The following is a 21140-nucleotide window of genomic DNA, read 5'->3' on the forward strand; positions in this document are numbered from 1 at the left end:
CATTCTACTGCTAAGCTAGTTACCCCAATTTTGCAATACATATACATATACTGTACATACTGTATTTATACAAAACACACATATTTATACAAACACACGCCAAAATGACTGTGTGCTTATGGCTATATGTATATACAGTATATATTATTTTATAGTTTTATTTGTAAAATAACCTGCTGTAAAGTGGAGGGTGACTTTTACTGGGGACGCAAAGTAGTGACAGAGGAAGCAGAAGACACAATTCTTCTACTTCCTCATCACATTACAGCTTTGTCCTCTTCTCTTCCTGCTATTGCCACCTCTGGGGTGGAGAAGGAAGGAAAATAATGTATACAAAATGACCAGTCAGGTACATTAATCACATTGTATACAACTGCCCATTTGTATTGAATGTAGTGGCCATATCTCATTGCGCTGTGATGGGATGATGAGAAGAGCATCTCCACTCTTCATCATACACAGCTACATACTGGAAACTGCTGCCCATCGGAGATAAGCTACAAAAGTCATTATCACCACTTATCTCTGTTTCATAAATGGACACCTAAGTGCGTTAATATGTTTATAAAAACATCCTTTAGACAAACAGCAGTGTCATCATTTGCTGTATTTTGTAATATACCCACAATGGTATTAGTGCCAATGATGTCACAGGGAACATGCAGCTGACCCCCTTCTCGAAACTCCCCTGTGCCCCTAAAATTATTGCTTGCCTGGAACCCCTGCTCCTACAGCTGGTGAATGGCAAAAAAGGAAGCTTTTGTGACCTCAGTTGGAATCCTCACTACATTTCTAATGTGAAGTCCGGCAGCAGGATATGATCAGAGTTTTCTGAATATATCAAAAGTTATATTTATAACATTAAAGCTGAATTTAAGATATGGTTAGTATTGCATAGTTACATTGGGCCAGCTTGGACATGTGCCATATCTGGCCAATCTCTGTGGCAGCTGGTAATCATTGTAACAGTCACAGCTACTACACTGATTGGCACTGGCTCCTGGGCCCTATGCCGAGTAGCTGCCCTGCTACAGGAGTCCACTTGCTCAGCACAGACACAATCCAGAGAACGATGCATTTTCTAGGTGAATGTAAGGCATTCTCTGATTTAACAAGAGAAAGACTGTGACGTCACCACCCTGCCTCTCCACCTCATCCAATTAGAGAACGCTTTTCATTCATAGAGAAAAATGGTGCCCGCGCTGAGCATGTGACCCTAACTTTAAATATAACCCTACCTGTATGAATGTATGTAAAGGTCTTGAATGCTTGCATATAAATAAGAAAATTAATGAAGTCTTTCTAGTGGCTCTGTTGTGATGATGTCAGCACCACTCTCTGCACCAGTACACTGTGAATGAAGGGTCATGTAGTAAAGCCCCCTCCCAGTTAGCAAGCAATTGTGCTGCAAGGTTGAAAATTACTGTTAAGCTTTTGCTAGACTTGCCAAGCTTCAGAAGTGTTTTGCACAATTGCAGCAAGTCTACATTGCATGACTCCATTCTTTGCAAACATTCTGCAAGGCTGCTGCAAGTTCTGGTTCAGTTATGTTCAGTTATGTTGTGCTATAGTGCTATAGATAATGTGGCTGAATTTTCATGCTGTAGACTTGCAGAGCTCTTGCTGTAGACTCACCAACTGCAACTTTGCTCTTGCCAGGGACTTGCCATGCAAATTTGGTTCAAATTGAAAAGTGTCAACTAAAACTTGTGCTTCAAGTGCTCTGCAAGTGTAAAACTTGCCAGTGAAAATGTGCAGCAAAATAACAGACTTACAATTCAACACTGCCAAGATATCCTTACTATCTGGGCTTAGGGGGCAGGGTTATGACACTCTTCACTCACAGCACATGCTCAATCTTCCAGATTGAAGGTGATTATTGCTGCTGCTTTTTTAACACTGCCTGATGGACTATTTTAGGACAATTAGCAATGTATGTATATATATATATATATATATATATATATATATATATATATATATATATATATATATACATATACACACACACACACACACACACACACACACTGTATGCATTTTTTTAATATTTTTCGAATGGAATTGAAATTATGGTAAACAATTGACAAATGCAGACCTATGCAGGCATTGTGTATGTTTTTCTCCATCAAGATCTAGATTGCTGCCATTGTTTTCACCTAAATCATAAAATCAGCTACTGATCCGGCCACCATCATTGTGTGAACCAGAATCAAACTGAACAGCCCCAGTCTTGTGTGAACCCAGATAGCAAGGATAACTTGCCACAAAATGTGTGGCAGTGTTGAATTTTACGTTTGTTAACTTGCTGCACATTTCCACTGGTAAGTTGTACATTTGCAGAGCACTTGAAGCACAAGTTCTAGAGTTGACCCTTTTCCAAATTGTAGCAAATTTGTGTGGCAAGTCTCTAGCAAGAGCAAAGTTGCAGTTGTGAGTTTACAGCAAGAGCTCCGCAAGTCCACAACATGAAAATTCAGCCACAGTGACCCCTGTGGTGGGATGACTATTACACAACTTAACTGAACCAGAATGTGCAGCAGACTTGCTGAATGTTTGAAAAGAAAGTTTATCTGGAGTCATGTAATGCAGACTTGCTGCATTTGTGCAACAAACTTGTGAAGCCTGGCAAGTCTAGCAATAGCTTAGCAAGTAATTTTCAAACTTGCAGTACAATTGCTTGCTATCTGGGCATGGCCTTTATTTGCAGTACTCTGCTGCCCCTCACAGATGGTCCAGAGCATTGTGGTTATGGAGACTGGAGGCCGTCCAATCTTTTGTGTTCATCCTGTATTATTCTGGGACTGTAAACCTATAATAAGAGTTCTATTGTTATAAATGCACCCTTGTAACTCTCCACAGGCAAGTAAGACAAGGCAGCCTTGTGTACAGGGTATATATGATTTCTCCCACATGCATAGTTGAACGCCTTTCGAAAAGTATGTACACTTTGTTGAAGAAACCTTAGATGTGGTTTGCACCAGAAAAGTTCACTTGCTACATTATTAGGCATGCAGATGAGCTAACATGGGCTTAGACAATTCAGACAATTTTTGACAATGACAGCATGCTTGTTCCAGGTCTCTGGTTTAAACATACTTAATGAGGAACTTTAGCTTAAAAAAAAATAATGTGTGAGGAATTTTTTTTAATGCAGAAGAGCAGGAAGACAAACTAAGTATTTTCTGTAATAAAGCCATTTTACTTTATTGTTCAGAAGTTTCTGTAGAATTTGTGCTCATGTACATTCTCGACATGCCTCGGTGTCTGGGGAGAATTTAATTTAATTAATATCTGTTTGCATGTGTGGGAGTTATGTAATCCCAGCCCAGCCAATCAAGATGGCTAGAACTGTCAAACCTGGAAAAAGACCAGGAGAAGGTGTCGGCGCTGGCAAGAGAGCTCTCAGATATCGCATCGCGTGAGTAGAGGTACCGTAAGTGGTTTTGCTTTTAGTCATACACCACAAGGCAACTAGCATTTTCAGGAGGATGCCAATACTACAATAATACAATATATGCAACCCCTCATAAAGATTCTAGACAGTGCAAATTATCTATCAACCTTACAATCAAAAGGGTGCTCTAATGTGCCAATCTGGAGTGTTTGTCAGTGTGCTTGACCTAAGGCAATCCATAAGCATGGAAAGAACACAATCTACAAGATTTACAGGAAAGAGTGAGCACTTCTAGTACACACGATCAGAAATTCCACCAGCAAAAGTCCGATGAGAGCTTTTGGTCGGAAAATGCGATTGTGTGTATGCTCCATCGGACTTTTGCTACGCATGCTCGGAAACAATTCAACATAAGCTCGGAAGCATTGAATGTAATTTTCTTGGCTCGTCGAGGTGTTGTACGTCACCGCGTTCTTAAGAGAACTTTTGTGTCACTGTGTGTATACAAGACAGCTTGAGCAGAATCCCATCGGAATTCCGTCAGAAAAACCATTAGAGCTTTTTCCGACCAAAATTCAGATCGTGTGTACATGGCATAAAAGTGAGACTATTCTCACCTTGTGTGGTGACTCCAGATTGCTTGCTCATTGTTCCATTTCAGGTTCACCAGCAACTATACTTAAGAAATAAAGGCAGATAATAGTTCTTTATAAACACTTCTGAATGTCAACATCTGTGTGCTTAATATCTGCTGGACTAGCTTTTGTATCTCATTTAGAAGAAGAAGTGTTGGTGATCTAAAACAAAACCGTAAGTGAGCAGCCTGGGGTCCACTGAGCCGCAGTTCTGTTTGCAGTTTTAACAGCTGCCACACAAGGTGAGGATATCCACACTAGGTCATTTTGATTGGATTATTGCAGCTTCTCTTTCTTGTATATTGTCTAAATCAGTGGCTATCAACTTTTTTGAAACCAGTGCATTCCTCCTACACCTTCCATGCCCCAAAAGTAATTAAAAAAAATGTATACTCACACAATAAAAGTATGGTAACACAAAACATGCCAATGCTGAAAGGCTCTGGATAGTGCTGGTGTCACTGTGGAGGGGGGGGGGGGGGGGGTTGTGGAGGGAAATGAGGGGAATCTGTAGCAGACTTGGTAGCCCTGAAGGGGATGAGGTTTCTAGTGGGGGCTGGGGAGCACTGTGGGAGGTTGGCGGGACTATGGAGGCTCTGCAGTTGGCCATGTGAGCCACTATGGGAGGTTGGCTGCCACTTCTGGAGCTGGGAGGCACTGTGAACCACTGTTCTAAATTGTTTACTTCCCTCATGACAAAGTCACTTTAAGCAGAGGATTGTGTTTGTATACAGTCACCTCTAAGGATGAGTTCACACTATTGTGGAGTAGATGCAGGTTTTTCCTGCATCCAATTCGCATAGCAGGAGATTGTGACCGTCTCTCTATAAAGCCAGTTCACACATCTCCACAGCAGCTCTGGTGCGAATTGCATAGGTAGGAGCCCTGTGCGTCTTTTGGTCCATTTCAGGTCCGAATTCAGTCTATAATTCAGGCTGAAACTGGACCTGACCCGGTGAATGAAGACGCACTGGGCTCCTGCTAGAGCCACTGCGTTCTCAAGTGTGAACCCAGCCTTCAGCAAATACCATGGACTGAGGACTGACCATTTCAGAGTAAAGGTTTTTTTCGTCCATATACCAGTTATTTAACTTTATACTTACAGGTGAATCAAAGACTTCAGTCCACGAAAAGCATTTCTTGAAATAGACTTTATTTTGTTGTTCTCAATAAACCTAAAAGACAAATGTGAAAATTGTTTAGATGATAAGATCATCACTGACAGAAAGTTGTTAATGCTCAGCCTGTGGTACAAGTTAAAGTGACACTAAACAATATCCTTATTCTTCACAAATAAGCCATACACGTATACAGTGGTGTGAAAAAGTGTTTGCCCCCTTCCTCATTTCCTGTTCCTTTGCATGTTTGTCACACTTAAGTGTTTCGGAACATCAAACCAATTTAAACAATAGTCAAGGACAACACAAGTAAACACAAAATGCAATTTGTAAATGAAGGTGTTTATTATTAAAGGTGAAAAAAAATCAAAACCATCATGGCCCTGTGTGAAAAAGTGATTGCCCCCTAAACCTAATAACTGGTTGGGCCACCCTTAGCAGCAACAACTGCAACCAAGCGTTTGCGATAACGTGCAATGAGGCTTTTACAGCGTCCTGGAGGAATTTTGGCCCACTCATCTTTGCAGAATTGTCCTAATTCAGTTACATTAGAGGGTTTTTTGAGCATGAACGGCCTTTCTAAGGTCATACCACAACATCTCAATAGGATTCAGGTCAGGACTTTGGCTAGGCCACTCCAAAGTCTTCATTTTGTTTTTCTTCAGCCATTCGGTGGTGGACTTGCTGGTGTGTTTAGGATCATTGTCCTGCTGCAGAACCCAAGTTCGTTTCAGCTTGAGTACACGAACAGATGGTCGGACATTCTCCTTCAGGATCTCTTGGTAGACAGCAGAATTCATAGTTCCTTTTATCACGGCAAGTCTTCCAGGTCCTGAAGCAGCAAAACAGCCCCAGACCATCACACTACCACCACCATATTTTACTGTTGGTATAATGTTCTTTTTATGAAATGCAGTGTTCCTTCTACGCCAGATATACTTGGACACACACCTTCCAAAGAGTTCCACTTTTGTCTCATCGGTCCACAGAATGTTGTCCCAAAAGTCTTGGGGATCATCAAGATGTGTTGTGGAGAAATTGAGACGAGCTTTGATGTTCTTTTTGCTCAGCAGTGGTTTTCTCCTTGGAACTCTGCCATGCAGGCCATTTTTGCCCAGTCTTTTCCTGATGGTGGAGGCATGAACGCTGACCTTAACTGAGTCAAGTGAGGCCTGCAGTTCCTTGGGCGTTGTTGTGGGGTCTTTTGTGACCTCTTGGATGAGTCGTCGCTGCGCTCTTGGGGTAATTTTGGGCGGCCGGCCACTCCTGGGAAGGTTCACCACTGTTCCATGTCTTCGCCATTTGTGGATAATGGCTCTCACTGTGGTTCGCTGGATTCCCAAAGCTTTGGAATGGCTTTATAACCCTTTCCAGACTGATAGATCTCAATTACTTTCTTTCTCAATTGTTCCTGAATTTCTTTGGGTCTCGGCATGATGTGTAGCTTTTAAGGATCTTCTGGTGGACCTTACTGTGTCAAGCAGCTCCTATTTAAGTGATGCCTTGATTGTGAACAGGTGTGGCAATAATCAGGCCTGGGTGTGGCTAGAGAAATTGAACTCAGGTGTGGACAACCACAGTTATAGTATGTTTTAACTAGGGGGGCAATCACTTTTTCACACAGGGACATGATGGTTTTGATTTTTTTTCACCTTTAATAATAAATACCTTCATTTACAAATTGCATTTTGTGTTTACTTGTGTTGTCCTTGACTATTGTTTAAATTGGTTTGATGTTCCGAAACACTTAAGTGTGACAAACATGCAAAGGAACAGGAAATGAGGAAGGGGGCAAACACTTTTTCACACCACTGTACTACTTAATGGGCTTGTAAATAATTTTTCATTAAATCATTTCTTACTGTGTATTACTGCCCCCCTTGTAATGTCCTCTGTGCCTCCTGAACCTCTCCTTTTCTCCTTCACTTTGGTTTGGAACAAACAGTGTACATTAGTTGTGGTCATGTGCACCGCTTTATGGACACTACACATCCCATGGTACATAGTCCATCTCAGGAAGACCAAGAGTGGGGCTACCTTCCTACATACAGTGGGACCATGGAGAAGGAATGTAGCCCACGTAGCCACCATCTAACAGAAAGTCAGATCATAGCAGCAAAAATAGTAATTTTGAGGAGGCTGATTTATTTATTTTTTAAACCAGAGTTTAGTGTCACTTTAAAGCATTTATAAACCCATGCCTCTCCCATAGAAAAAAATGACAATACTGGGTAAAGAACTACAATGTATAATTTTATATTATTATTACATCAAAGTAGCATCTTTTCACATGTGTGTTAAGGGAAAGAACACGTGTAAGCTTATTTAGGAAAGCAGAAAATGACATATGTACAATAACCCATAGAAAACAATCTGGAATTATCGATTACTGATCTTGAAACCTAATTGGATGCTATGGGCTACTGCACTTTGCACATCACTACTCCTTGGACTGAAATATTATATAAGCTTGATAATTAACAAACATGACCGTCATCTCAGATAAGCGTGGTTACATGGTTGCTTCTGTTTCCTAGAGGTTTAGAAGGAAACTAAAATGTGGTAGCTGAAAAGCATACTTAGGAACCCTCAGGATATGACACTGAGACTCAAACGTTTAGGTACACTTGGAATTTCTATGTTTTCTCCTCAAATTGCAGGTAAGCAATTTTAGCACACCCAGGTCTTTCCACACATTTATATCAAACTTGGACGTAAAGTGAAACAAACACCTAAACCAAATATGTTGTTACTCATTCCTATATTGTTAAAAAAAAAATTAAAAATTTGTACTTCCTGTTTTCATTTAATAGCAAAGAACTGTATATCCACAAGAACATCCTCTTCTAGGTTAACAAAGATTGTAGATATACAGTTAAACTGTGGCATTGTCACTCTTTACTGCACTTCAATGAACAACGATTGTGACAGCAACTGATGGAGCATGCACACCTCCATAGAAAATCATGCAAAGTGTTTCAGGATGTGCTCAACACAGGGAAACATTAACAAAACAAAGCAAACTTTGATTCTGATTTATTTACAGTGCTCTGCAGATCCAAGTATTTTTGTCAGGGTTTAATTACACTTTACGTCTAAAATTGTACATATCTGCTTTATTGTGTATATATTTTTTGGAAATATCGGCTCTAATGACAGCTTCCAAAAATATACAAAAGTTTTACAAAGAACATACATTTAAGATCACACGATGAAAACTGTTTAAATATAAAGAAAATATTTCAAATCCTTGCTGTGACTGCAAACTGTGCTTATAAAGTTATCACAGTCACTGACCTATATAACTACATCTCATAATGAAGACTTTCAGGGTCATAGGAAAGTTACAGTAAAGGCTATAAGGTCCCCAAATGCACCTTGGAAATAGAGACCAGTAAATGTGGTGTCAAAGGTACTGTCAATGTTTTGTTGGGTGCACAAAAAAATGACAATCCCACCAGTAAGTCTTTATCGATCATATCATGAGGGTTCCAGGAAGGCTATGCCCTTCAGGACTAATCAGCAGCCTTCGCCCATTCTGTACAACCCAAAAGTGAAATCCTAGTCCGGTCTACTTCTTCCAACACCTACAAGTGACATTTTAATCTCTTTATAATCTTAAAAAAATAATTTATTGACAGAGCTTAAATATTAACATTTTATCAAGGTTTAGATGCTTTGTGTTGCAGAGATGATAAATGAGTTACAATGATTAAAATGAACCATTTGCCCACACAATGGAGGAGGCCAATTTGTAAACTGCACCAGTAGTCAGCCTGTCAGTTCCCGGAGAATGGAACTATCAGTGAGGCACTAAGTACCAAAGTAATGTTTGTATCTCCTAGAGAACGGATGCGGCATTTCGGCTGTCTCCATTATGTTTGGATGACCTGTTCTGTTTTTTTTATATACAAAAGAAGCTTTGGTTTAAATGGGTATAAAAGGGACAAGAAAATCATTAAAAGGCTTGGGGAACATGCAAGGAGCAGGAAAGAAGGCAGCATGCATTTCATTAACGACACACCAGTATCAACTACATAACTCAAATAAGAGCACTGAATTATGGAACATTATGGACCTCATGTATAGAAACTGTAGTAAGATAAAAGAGAAGGTAGTAACCATAGTAACAATCATTTTCTTAATGTTGCACGCTAGCCTGAGCCCTGGTTAAGGTAGAGGGAAGCCAAACCTCTATACGTCTTTAGGTAGGATTTCAATGACTCTGGAATCATAGTGGGGGTTAAGTCCACAGGGCATAAATAATATATGGATGCCGCAGGTTCCCAGAAATATAAAAAGGCAATTGACGGACAACTGTCTGAACGTTTAATGTTTTACAGATCTCATAGTCAATGTATTGTAAACTATGCGACAGTACTTCACTAGTTTGCTCTGCTACTACAGTCAACATATCAGCACATAAAACATGCTGAGATTTTGGTAACAGGCCCAGCATGTGCCAAGATGTGGCACCAAAAATCCATATATCTGTACTAAGCTTAACCCAGGGTTGGCAGGTTGGTTAATTTCCAATTTGGGCTACTCTGAAAAGCAGTTGGCCATTTGTTTTCGAAATAAAACAATATTGTAAAAAACACATCTGACGAGATCATTTTAATTTAATACGGTAGAAAATATTTCATGGAATGCTTTTCGAGAAATGTAAATACAACATAATTATATATATATATATATATATATATATATATATATATATATATATAAAATCTACTATGTAGATTGATTCATGTTGTGACTTTTCAAATAGTTTCCATCTTTGGTGCACATTAGAAAGTGATTTTGACTGTTTTTGACCAGTGTTAAACCCAGGTTGGGCTGGGAAACCTGTCCAAGCCTTTTCAGGTAATGTTGCAGCAGGTGCAAAATGCTTTCCCACCATTACATATTGATGTAAGAATTGCAAAGCTAGAGCTCCAACTTCCCGATGAGGAGCAGTGTGATGACATCATTAAACTGCACCTATGATGAGGTAATTTTCTACACGATCTGTGCATAATACGTTCCTTCTGCAGTTTTTATGCATGAGACCCCATTTGGTTAAGAATTTGGACATATAAGAACAAAATCTTCAATATCAACTGTTAACTGAACATTCTAAATCTCCACTGTGATCGATTTACAAGCTGCAGATTCTCTGCCGTCTGCATTAAGAATGAAAAAGCAGCCATGAATAAGACATGAACAGTGGAAGCAGCCTGGCTGCTCTCTTGGTAAATACAGAGTGCTGTGTATATGAGTTATAAGAATGGTAATGGCTCGGTGCTCATACTTACAAGTACTCTAGGTGAGGAAGACCAGAAAATGCATCATCACTGATTGCATCAAAAGTGTTTGAAGTGAATAGTCTGCATAAGTATAACACACAACAATTAGGACAAGGAAGAGAAAGTGACTGGTTTATGAATGAAGAAATTAATCTATTTAATAGGAGTTTATAATCAAAAAAAGTGTTATTGAGGGTAGGGCGACCATGTTAAAAGCAAGAATTAGAGCACATGTTATATTTCTGATGATGGGGGATCTTGGATAGACAAACTTAACCACACTGAGGCAATAAACACATTTGCTCTTGTCACGTCAATAGAGCTTTTGGGATCACAAGTTTATAACTGCCACATAATACGGACCATCAATTCAATAAAAGGAACCTGTTCCCAGCTTTGCCTGAGTCTATTAGACACTACAGGGTCAATTCACTAAAGTTAATGCATGCAGAATTTTCATTACCGTGGCTTGTTTGCTAAATTTACTTTAAGACAAAAAATGTGCTTTCAGTTCTCTAAAGTTTTTATTGCAAGGTGCTACATGCATGTTATACAACTTATTTTTTCCATATTTTGCACGTTAAAACGATTTAAAAAAAAACAAAAACATTGCACCTTGCAAAATCTCTAGCTCCTGAATGGCATTAAAGATAAAAATTCCAAGTTGTTTTTTTTAATCAATTGCCTTGAATGTGAATTAAAAAATGCATTTATTTCTGCAATACTTACCTTTAATCAAGCTCTGTTCCCCATAGAAATTCAACTCATTTGCTCTTTCACACTGAATAATGGCTGGTGTTTATTAACCATGGTTCTGCAAATCCAGGCTGTCCTTGAGCCGGCCTGTGCTTACAGCACAACGCTGCCGAGAGTGGTGCTAACATCTCAAGGTCTGTGGTACTGAGAACCACCCAAGCCAATGCCAGAATATAAAAAAATTACTCTAAGATATGAACTTCCAGAAGACTCCTTCAAAAAAGGGATTAATACAGAGAATAAAAAAAAAATTGTTAGGGGGGTGGGGGGTGGGCTTGATCAGATGGCTGGGGGAGTTTCACTGAGGCGTCTCTTATGGGCAGCAGTAAATAGTATATTTATGGCTGTGGACTGAACATTTTGCAAAAATGGTGATGAGAGAGAATGGAGGGACACACCACTGACACAATTGCGCTAAGCTGACCGAAAACCTGCAGCATCCCCAAACAGAGCGATGCCCAGAGCTCTAGATCTATGTAGATTTCTTCAAAGGCATCAGATTTAAATAAAAAGGTTCCAAAACCAATGATATTTCGCTGCTGGTAGCTTGGCAATGGCAACGCATTTCAAAATATATATAGTATACTTTGTTTCATCAGCTGTACAATACTATGTTGCTGCCTCAGTGTGGCAGATTCAGAACTACTTTATGTTGGCAGACAACTTTAAATTCAATTGTTTTCTCTTATTCAGGGGGCACCAGGCCAGATAGGGAGGATTAAATCTCCTTATGCCGTGTACACACGATCGGAATTCTAATCGGAAAAGCCTTGGATGTTTTTTCTGAAGGAATTCCGCTCAAGCTTGTGTTGCCTACACACGGTCACACCAAATTCCAACCGTCAAGAATGCGGTGATGTACAACACTACAACAAGCTGTGAAAATGAAGTTCAATGCTTCCGAGCATGCGTCAAATTGTTTCCGAGCATGCGTCGGAAATTTTGCGCGTTGGAATTACCATAGATGATCGGAATTTCCAATTTTCTATCGGAACAATCGAGAACATGCTCTCAATCTTTTGCTGGCCGAAATTCTGCCAGCAAAAGTCTGATGGAGCCTAATACACGGTCACATTTTCCGATGAAAATCTCTCATCGGTCTTTTGCTGGCCGAATTTCCAATCATATGTACACGGCATTAGTGAGGATGCAGACAGCAATTAAAACCTGACAGTGATTCCAAACTTCCTTCCACTCTATTCAAAACAGTTACCCACAGTCGCCAATTATCTACATTCTCACTTTATCTTGCACTAGAAATATGGCTTAAAGTAGTTCTAAAGTCAAAGTTTGTTTTACCTTAATGCAATCTCTGCATTAAAGTAAAAAACACCCCACTATCTTTCCTAAACCCCCTTCTCTAAAACCAGTGTTGTCAACCTACCAGATTGAAATTTACTGACACAACACCCAAAATTTACTGGCACGGACATGTTTTTACTGGCATTTCCAAAAGTTACAAAATTAAATTTTTAAGTGCAAATTAGAGTATTTAGGCTACAAACATATACAATATGCAATTAGCAATATGATTTAAGGTAGACAATAAGGCAAAAAACATATTTCTTATTTTATTTTCGATATAGCAAGTAAATAGCACAGGGACAGGACTCAGGAGGGTAAGAAATTAGAATGGGCAGCACACACACATGAAATTGACTGACAGCAGTGTGCAGCAGCACAGATGTGGATGAGACCTAACTAACACAACACTCCAGAGTCACAGTGATAGTCTCTCTCCAAGCCAAGTGGTCCCTTCAGTCCACTCCAGTCTAAACAACACTGATGGTCCCAGTCTGTCTTGCTCCCATACCGCAGACCCACACAAGGCTGCTCTGCTTGGCTCCATTGCATCACCTGTAGAAGGAATTTGGATGGTCTCAGCAGGCTCTGGACCAAGCCGAGTGTCACAGTCATATTTTTTACTGGCAACCTTTTACTGGCATTTACTGGCAGAAGAAAATTGCCAGTTTTTTACTGTCTGCCAGTAAAAATACTGATGGTTGGCAACACTGCCTAAGACCCCCATACACACTATTCGATTTTCGGCAGATTTGTGTCTTCAGATTTACGAAAACCATATAATAAGAGTAAGAGTTTCAATTTGTATGCAATCAGGCAGGCCCTACATGGTTTTGGTAAATCTGAAGACAAAAATCTGCAGAAAATCTAATAGTGTGTATGGGATCTAAACACCTACTTGACTCCTCTCAACGCTCCAGAACTGTCCCAGCCTCAGCACCACTCCTCTCTCTTCCTGTTCTCACAGGAGACACTGCTCACGCACAGGAATCGCACCGCATTCCTGTACAAATTACATGTGATTCTGTGCAGCACGGTTTAAGCCCATTCATTTTGAACTTGTCAAATTGCAGCACATCTGCATGAAAAAGGTGCCGGCAGCTTTTTTTTTGTTCACACTCAAACCAAATCACATAGCGGTTTACACCCATGCAAGCTGGTTCAGGCAAACGCACTGCATTTTGCAATCTGCCTTTGGGGTGTTAACGGAGATGTCAGGTGCCGGCCAGGCGGAATGGGTATATATGGCCAGAGGCTCAGCCCTCCACCTGCTAGAGCCATAGGGTTGGCAAAAGGACTGCCTACATATGCCAAACGGTGAGAAATACAGGGGAAAGTAATAAAAAGCCAATGTAATATTAAACTCTTGGTGCAGTATATTAATAGAAATGTTCATGCTGTTTATAGATTAAAGCTGCCCTAATGTAAGGGAATCCACCCATTGAGCACTATAAGCTGGGTGAATTTGACGTTCTCCTTTTCCTTCTTTTTAATAAACAGTACTAGTAAGTAACATTCTCATACTGTACATGTTCATTTGAATATGCAGATATATGGAATTCCAGTAGAGAAATGCTATTTCTAAGAATGTTATTATATTTATAGCTGGGACCATATTGCCCCTTCTATGGCTGCCTGAGTGCCACTTTGGCATCTGTGGATGGAATCGCCACTAGAAGTGTCATTGATTACGAGTAGAAACTTTTTGATAGTTAAGGCTAGGGTAAGCATGGATTGCTGATGATACTTTGTCTGAAAAGGACTGTGTTTAATGTTTGAATGTTATGATCTTATATATGTGTATTGTTTATATACAGCTTACAAAATTTTGGTGGCACTCCTCCTGAAGCCGTGGTCAGCGAAACATGCAGAGGAAACAACAATGTAGCCTGTATGGAAGGGGCAATTGGCCTTGAATGTTTTGCATGTTTTGAATTGTTTGCTGTAGCTCCGTGAAAGTCCCATAATATTGTGGTTGGAGAAAAAATATATTTAAAAGAGGGTGAAAAAAAAAAGTGCCGCGTACACACGACCAGACTTTTCGAGGGACTAAGTCTGACAGACTTTCGACGGAGTTCTGACGGAGTTCTGACAGAGTTCTGACGGACTTTCCGAATGAACGGACTTGGCCACACACAATCACACCAAAGTCCGACGGATTCGAACGTGATGACGTATGACTGGACTAGAATAAGGAAGTTCATAGCCAGTAGCCAATAGCTGCCCTAGCGTCGGTTTTTGTCCGTCGGACTAGCACACACACGAGCGGATTTCTCAGTAGGAACTGGGTCTGGGTGGAGTTCTGTCGGAAAAAATTGAAACATGTTCCATTTCTAAAGTCTTTCAGACTTTTGCAAATCAAAAGTCCGCTGCAGCCCACACACGTTCGAATGGTCTGCCGGAATCATTCCGTCAGACTTTTGATGTTGAAAAGTCTGGTCATGTGTACGGGGCATTAGCGTCATCCCAAGACTCAGCAATACAAAATAAGAATTAAAACCAGTCCCACTAGTCAAATGATGCGGCTGTGATATGTAGTCATCTATTACCCAGCCTGATGGCCTCAAGAAGGCAATTTGGCAACTATAAATAAAACCACAAGTAAGGGTCTCATTAAAAATAAATATAATGGAATATATAATACATTACAAGTAGATAGATGGCAAGTCAACATAGAAATTCACATGGTTTGCTCAGAAGGGTAACTTTATGCCACAATGTTTTTTAAACAGAGGACCCTTTATATCTCATTTGAAAAAAATATATAAAAAAAATGAATATTTCATTCAGCACTTGTGGTATCTTTTTTAATACAATGGATTAGAATGTCACCTTTTTTAAATTATTATAGCCCATTAGCGGCTTAGACAACAGATAACAGAATAATCAAATAGCTGTAAGGGGAAGATAAATGCTGCATTATTCCGTGTAAAAATATAACACGGTCACCCATTAGCAGCAGGACTTCATGGGCTCATATGTTGATGTTGCTTCAGCACTTTCTCGAGTGGTATTTTAGAGTTCTGTATTATGAATCTACCTTTTGTTCAGCGGGAACGCAGTCCTGGCACCTCCAGCACAGAATATATGCAATAGCAAGGGTTACTAGAGTGTGCTGGAGGGTCTATTGATGCTAGCTGCTGGGGTATCGATGGTCGATGGATGGATCTATTGTTGTGGGGTGTCTAGTGTTTCTGGGGAGGTTTATTGTTGCTGGTGGAAGATCTACTGTTGCTGGAGGGGATGGGGGGCAATTTTTTCTGGGAGGAATCTACTGTTGAGGGATGGGGTCTATTGTTGCTGGCTGCTGGAGGCTCTATTGATGCTGGCTGCTGGGAGATCTATTGTTGCTAGTGGGGGTCTATTGCCACTGGGATGGGGGTGGTTGTTTGTGGCTGTTCTAATGTTGCTGGGTAGATATTTTGTTGCTGGGGGGGGGGGGGTTCTATGGTTGATATGGGGGGTCTGTTGTTATTGGCTGCAGAGGATCTGTCTTATTGCTTTTCTTGTTGGTTCTGTTTTCCTTTAAAGAGATGGTACTGGGTGGTGGGTAGGGGGTGGAACCAAAGGACGGTGCTTGAAAGTGGGTAGAAGGCAGAGACAAAGGGTGATTTGGAACGGGGGGTAGCTGCACCTATTTCCAGAAATAAAATACCCTGGATATAAATAAAGAAGATTCAGCTTCCTGTGTGTGATGGAAAATGTGACTTGAAAATGACTGGCTGTTGGTATTAGATGTTAAAAGATAAAAGTGCCAGAGCTAAAGTTTGTAAAGAGCAGATTTTATTTTATATTGACTCTTTTATCATAAAAATCCAACACATTTTGGGGGTTCAAAGGACCCCCTTAATCAGGGCTTGATAGTGTTTTAGGAAGGTGTATTGGACTCAGTGGCGGTGCATCCATAAAGTGCGCAGGAACGCCGCCCCCTCTCTCCTGTCACCTCTCTCTCACCATAGATATGGTCGCCGCTGCCGCCCCCTATTCAGGTGTCCGGCCCTTTGGTGGGCGCCGGGCACCCGAATTACAGCAGTAAGGCTTTTTTTTGGAAGTGCCTGATTAGAGCCGTGGGCTCTACTATGCGTCTTGATTAGAGCCGTGGGCTTTAACAGGCTTCCAAAATAGTAAACAGCGAGCACAATGTTTACTCAGTTTTGTGTCTGACCCGCCTCTCAGCCAATCAGGTGCTTGGGTCTGGTACCTGTCACCAGATTGGCTGAAACAACAGGCGCTGTGATCGGACGCCTGATAGAGAGGACCTGTCACAGTCCCTATCGTGCCATGCGTGGTCACACCCCAAGTGGCTCAAAGAGGTATTGAACCTATGACTGCATGTTTAGTGCTCCTGTTACCTTGCCTCTGAGCCACACTTCAATTCCTTTCAGCCTCCTTTCCAGCTTTGCACAGTTCTGCATAAAATACTAGGACCATACTCTGGATCTTGTTGCGATTAGTACCTTTCACTCCTGGTTCAGCTGAGGCAGTTTATCCAATCAGCTGGGTATAAAACACTGTCTTACTCTAAGAGCCCGTTCACACAGGGGCAACTTCAGGTCGCCCCTAGTTGTGCTACATGTAAAAATCAATGTAAGTGAATGAGAGCCGTCTTAATGCACCCTACTGAAGTCGCTCCGACTTCAGAAAAGGTTCCTGTACTACTTCTATCCGACTTCTAGGCGACTGGTACCCATTGATTTCAATGGAAGTCGCCTCCAAGTCGGATCTCCGTCTATATTGAGGCGACTCTCACAGAATAATCAGCTCTTGAGAGGGAACTCCACGCCAAAATTTATTTAAAAAATCCGGCGTGGCCTGGTATGGTTTTTAAGGGGAACCCCCCACGCCGAAAAAACTGCGTGGGGTCTCCCCCCAGGTCCATACCAGACCCTTATCCGAGCACGAAGCCTGGCCGGTCAGGAAGGGGGTGGGGGAAGTCGTGTTGACAAGTCATGTCCAAGTTGCCTACAAAAGTCGCGTTGGAAGTCGTGTTGCCCCTGTGTGAACCAGCTCTAAGGGCTTTGTCAGTTCATTGTCTCTATCGTTGCCAAAGGTGATTGTGGTTCTTGTTTTGCCTAAGTATTCCTGTGTTCACGTTACAGTGTTCCAAGACTGACCCCGGCTTCTGACCCTGGCTTCTGACCCTGGCTTGTATATCATGTATTCTGACTTCTGGAATCCCTGACTATGGCTTTACCTGGACAGATTCACAGCCCAGGTAGCTTATCTCTTTGTTACCGTGGGCTGTGTCTATTTGAAAGGGTGAGCCTACATCTCTGCGCCATGGACTCCAATCTAGGTAAGCCCTCACAGGACCGGAGACATTGAGGAACATGGATGTGGAGGATGCCACCGTGACCCGCTGCAAGACACGTAAGTCCCGACTCCTGGGCGATGCACACTGGCAGCAATTGATGGGGCACAGTAGCGGCAATTCATGGGCACACAGGCAGCAATTGATGGGCACAATGGCTGCGTCTGATGGGCACAGTGACTGCAATTGATGTGTTGTTTTTTTTGTTGTTGTTTTTTTCGGTTTGTTTGCGCCCCCCCCAAAAAGAATTTGAGCATCAGCCACCACTTATTGGACTGGTATAATAAGACAGATAATGAGGGGGCTATTGCAGCTGCCCAACCAGCATCTGGTGTGATCATACTAATAGTCCAGTACACCTTCCTTAACCATACTGTCAAGGCATAAAAAAGAGGAGTCTTTTAAACTCCTGAAACATGTTGCCTATTTATGACATGATTCTAAAAAGCTAAATCTTGACTTTACATATTCTGGTTCTGCTCATAGGCGTGTGCAGGGGGTGTGCCTGGGCACACCCTAATCACTGTGTGCAGTGCCGCTTTCCCCTATTGCCTGGGCTTCCCCCTATGTTGCACTCTCAGAATAGAGAGTGGGGGAAGGGGCTAGTATATACAGTGCCTTGAAAAAGTATTCATACCACTTACAATTTTCCACATTTTGTCATGTTACAAACAAAAACATAAATGTATTTTATTAGGATTTTATGCGATAGTGGCACATAATTATGAAGTGGAAGGCAATTGATAAGGGGTTTTCAATTTTTTTTCTTACAAATAAATAAGTGAAAAGTGTGGCGTGCATTTGTGTTCAGCCCCCCTGTAGTCAATACTTTCTAGAGCCACCTTTCTTTGCAATTACAGCTACAAGTCTTTTTAGGGATGTCTCTACCAGCTTTGCATGTCTAGAGTGATATTTTTGCCCATTCTTCTTTGAAAAAAAGTTTGAGCTCTGTCAGATTGGATGGAGAGCGTCTGTGAACAGAAACTTTCAAGTCTTGCTCCAGATTTGGATTTAGGTTTTGACTGTGACTGGGCCATTTTAACATATGCTTTGATCTAAACCATTCCATTGTATCTGTGGCTGTCATGCTGGAAGGTGAACCTCCGCCCCAGTCTCATGTCTTTTGCAGACTCTAATGGCGCGTACACACGATCAGAATTTTGGTCGGAAAAAGCTCTCATGGTTTTCCCGATGGAATTCTGAGGGGATTTCGCTCAAGCTGTCTTACATACACACGGTCACACCAAATTCCGTCAAGAACGTGGTGACGTACAGCATGTACGATGGGACTAGAAAAAGGAAGTTCAATACTCAGTAGCCAATAGCTTCCATCTCGTAGTTGAATCTGAGCATGCGTGAGTTTTTGCGTGTCGGAACTTCTGAGAACATGCTCTCAAATTTTTGCTGGCGAGAATTCGGCCAGATGAATTCCGATGGAGCATACACATGGGCCCCCACTGGTGGGGATGGTGTGTTTAGGGTAATGTGCTTTGTTAATTTTCCACCACACATAGGGTTTTGCTTTTAGGCCAAATAGATCAATTTTGGTCTCATCTGACCAGAGCACCTTCTTCCTCATGTTTGCTGTGTCCCCCACATGGCTTCTCGCAAACTGCAAACTGGACTTCTTATGGCTTTCTTTCGGCAATGGTTTTCTTCTTGCCACTCTTCCATAAAGGTCAGATTTGTGGAGTGTGTGACTAATAGTTGTTCTGTGGACAGATTCTCCCACCTCAGCTGTGGATCTCTGCAGCTCCTCCAGAGTTTCCATGGGCCTCTTGGCTGCTTCTCTGATTAATGCTCTCCTTGCCCTCCCTGTCAGTTTAGATGGACGGCCATGTCTTGGTAGGTTTGCAGTTGTGCCATACTCATTCCATTTTCGGATGATGGATTGAACAGTGCTCTGTGAGATGTTCAAAGCTTGGGATATTTTTTTTATAACCTAACCCTGATCTAATCTTCTCCACAACGTTATCCCTGACCTGGCTGGTGTGTTCCTTAGCCCAAATTACACACAGGTTGACTCTATTTACTATTTAGGTCACTTCTGAAGGCAATTAGTTCCACTAGATTTTAGTTAGGGGTATCAGAATAAAGTGGGCTGAGTACAAATGCATGCCACACTTTTCAGATATTTATTTGGAAAAAAAAATGGGAAAACCATTTATCATTTTTCTTTCCACTTCAATTATATGCCAGTTTGTGCTGGTCTATCACATAAAATCACAATATAATACATTTATGTTTTTTTGGTTGCAACGTGGCAAAATTTGGAAAATGTCAAAGGGTGTGAATACTTTTTCAAGGCACTGTATGTCATTTACCGACCCCTTCCTTTTCTAAATGTACACAGTGAATACACTCAATCACAGTGTTCATTCATAAGTGAAGCGTAGTAAACTGTGTTTGTGAATGAACAGGAAGCCGCTCAGCACAGAGCACTATACCGTTCACTCACTGTCCAGTGCAGCTAAGGGTGCAGAGAAAGGCATATGTGTTTGAGCTTTGGGGTGCACACCCTAATGCAATAGGCTGGGTACACCTATGGCTCTGCTGCTTTCCATTTACAGTTCTAGTCCTGGAGATAAGAGCTAACCTTCGGCCACCACTGCTGGCAGTGCCACCAAAGGATAAACATTCTCTTTACATTAAGACCTGAGCAGGAATACACTGCAATACACTCTGTTATGGACATCTCATGGCACAGGCAGCACAGTACAGAAAGACGTACAGCAATTCCTTTTATTGAATTACTGGCTTACGTTTAGCAGGTTCTGATTCAGGGCCAAGGAGACAAAAAAAAATATCAGCAACTAGAGGGACTTAGCAAGGGAAGGCAGCCAGGTGCATATGGTGGATGCCAGGATGAAAATTAAAGACATTTTGTGGGTAAGATAGGTCCTTAGGGTCAATTTAAAACCAAGGCCCAAATATAACAACACAGGCTTTATATAAACAAGAAAAATCATTACATCTATTAAAAGTATTATTAATTTAACTTTATAAAGTCCGTATTTATATTATCTTCCCACAATAGGGCTCTGTTTCATAGCACAATGCTGTCAGCAAAACTTTAGAGATCGAAAGATGGAGAGGGGAAGTGTTTAGCAGCATAGAGAAGGAGAACACAGGGAGGACCTCAGCAGGACGAGGATACACATCCCAGCGAACAAGGAGGCACAAGACGTGTTGGTAAACGTTTGCAACTAAAAAAGTTTTTTAAAAAAACCCCTCACATTTTTGTAAATATTTTATTATATTTTTTCATGTGACAACATTGAAGAAATTATACTTTGCTACAATGTAAAGTAGTGAGTGTACAGCTTCTATAAC

At 41.2% G+C, this 21140-nt stretch overlaps 1 protein-coding gene across 2 annotated transcripts in view; it reads right to left on the reverse strand.

The window, feature by feature from the left end:
• LGI1 (leucine rich glioma inactivated 1) overlaps window positions 1–21140 on the reverse strand; it is an 81436-nt gene that overhangs the window by 23220 nt on the left and 37076 nt on the right. The window contains exons 3-4 of one of the 2 annotated variants that reach the window (XM_077455185.1): window positions 10448–10519; window positions 5136–5207 (exon numbers count right to left, since the gene is read on the reverse strand). In XM_077455185.1, the coding sequence (XP_077311311.1) occupies window positions 5136–5207; window positions 10448–10519 (144 nt within the window). The remainder of the gene's footprint in view (window positions 1–5135; window positions 5208–10447; window positions 10520–21140) is intronic. The other variant, XM_077455187.1, reaches the window with a different exon arrangement.

Source organism: Lithobates pipiens, unplaced genomic scaffold (genome assembly GCF_037356315.1).
Source record: "Lithobates pipiens isolate NorthernLeopardFrog02 unplaced genomic scaffold, aLitPip1_a1.2 Scaffold_25, whole genome shotgun sequence".
NCBI lineage: Eukaryota > Metazoa > Chordata > Amphibia > Anura > Ranidae > Lithobates > Lithobates pipiens.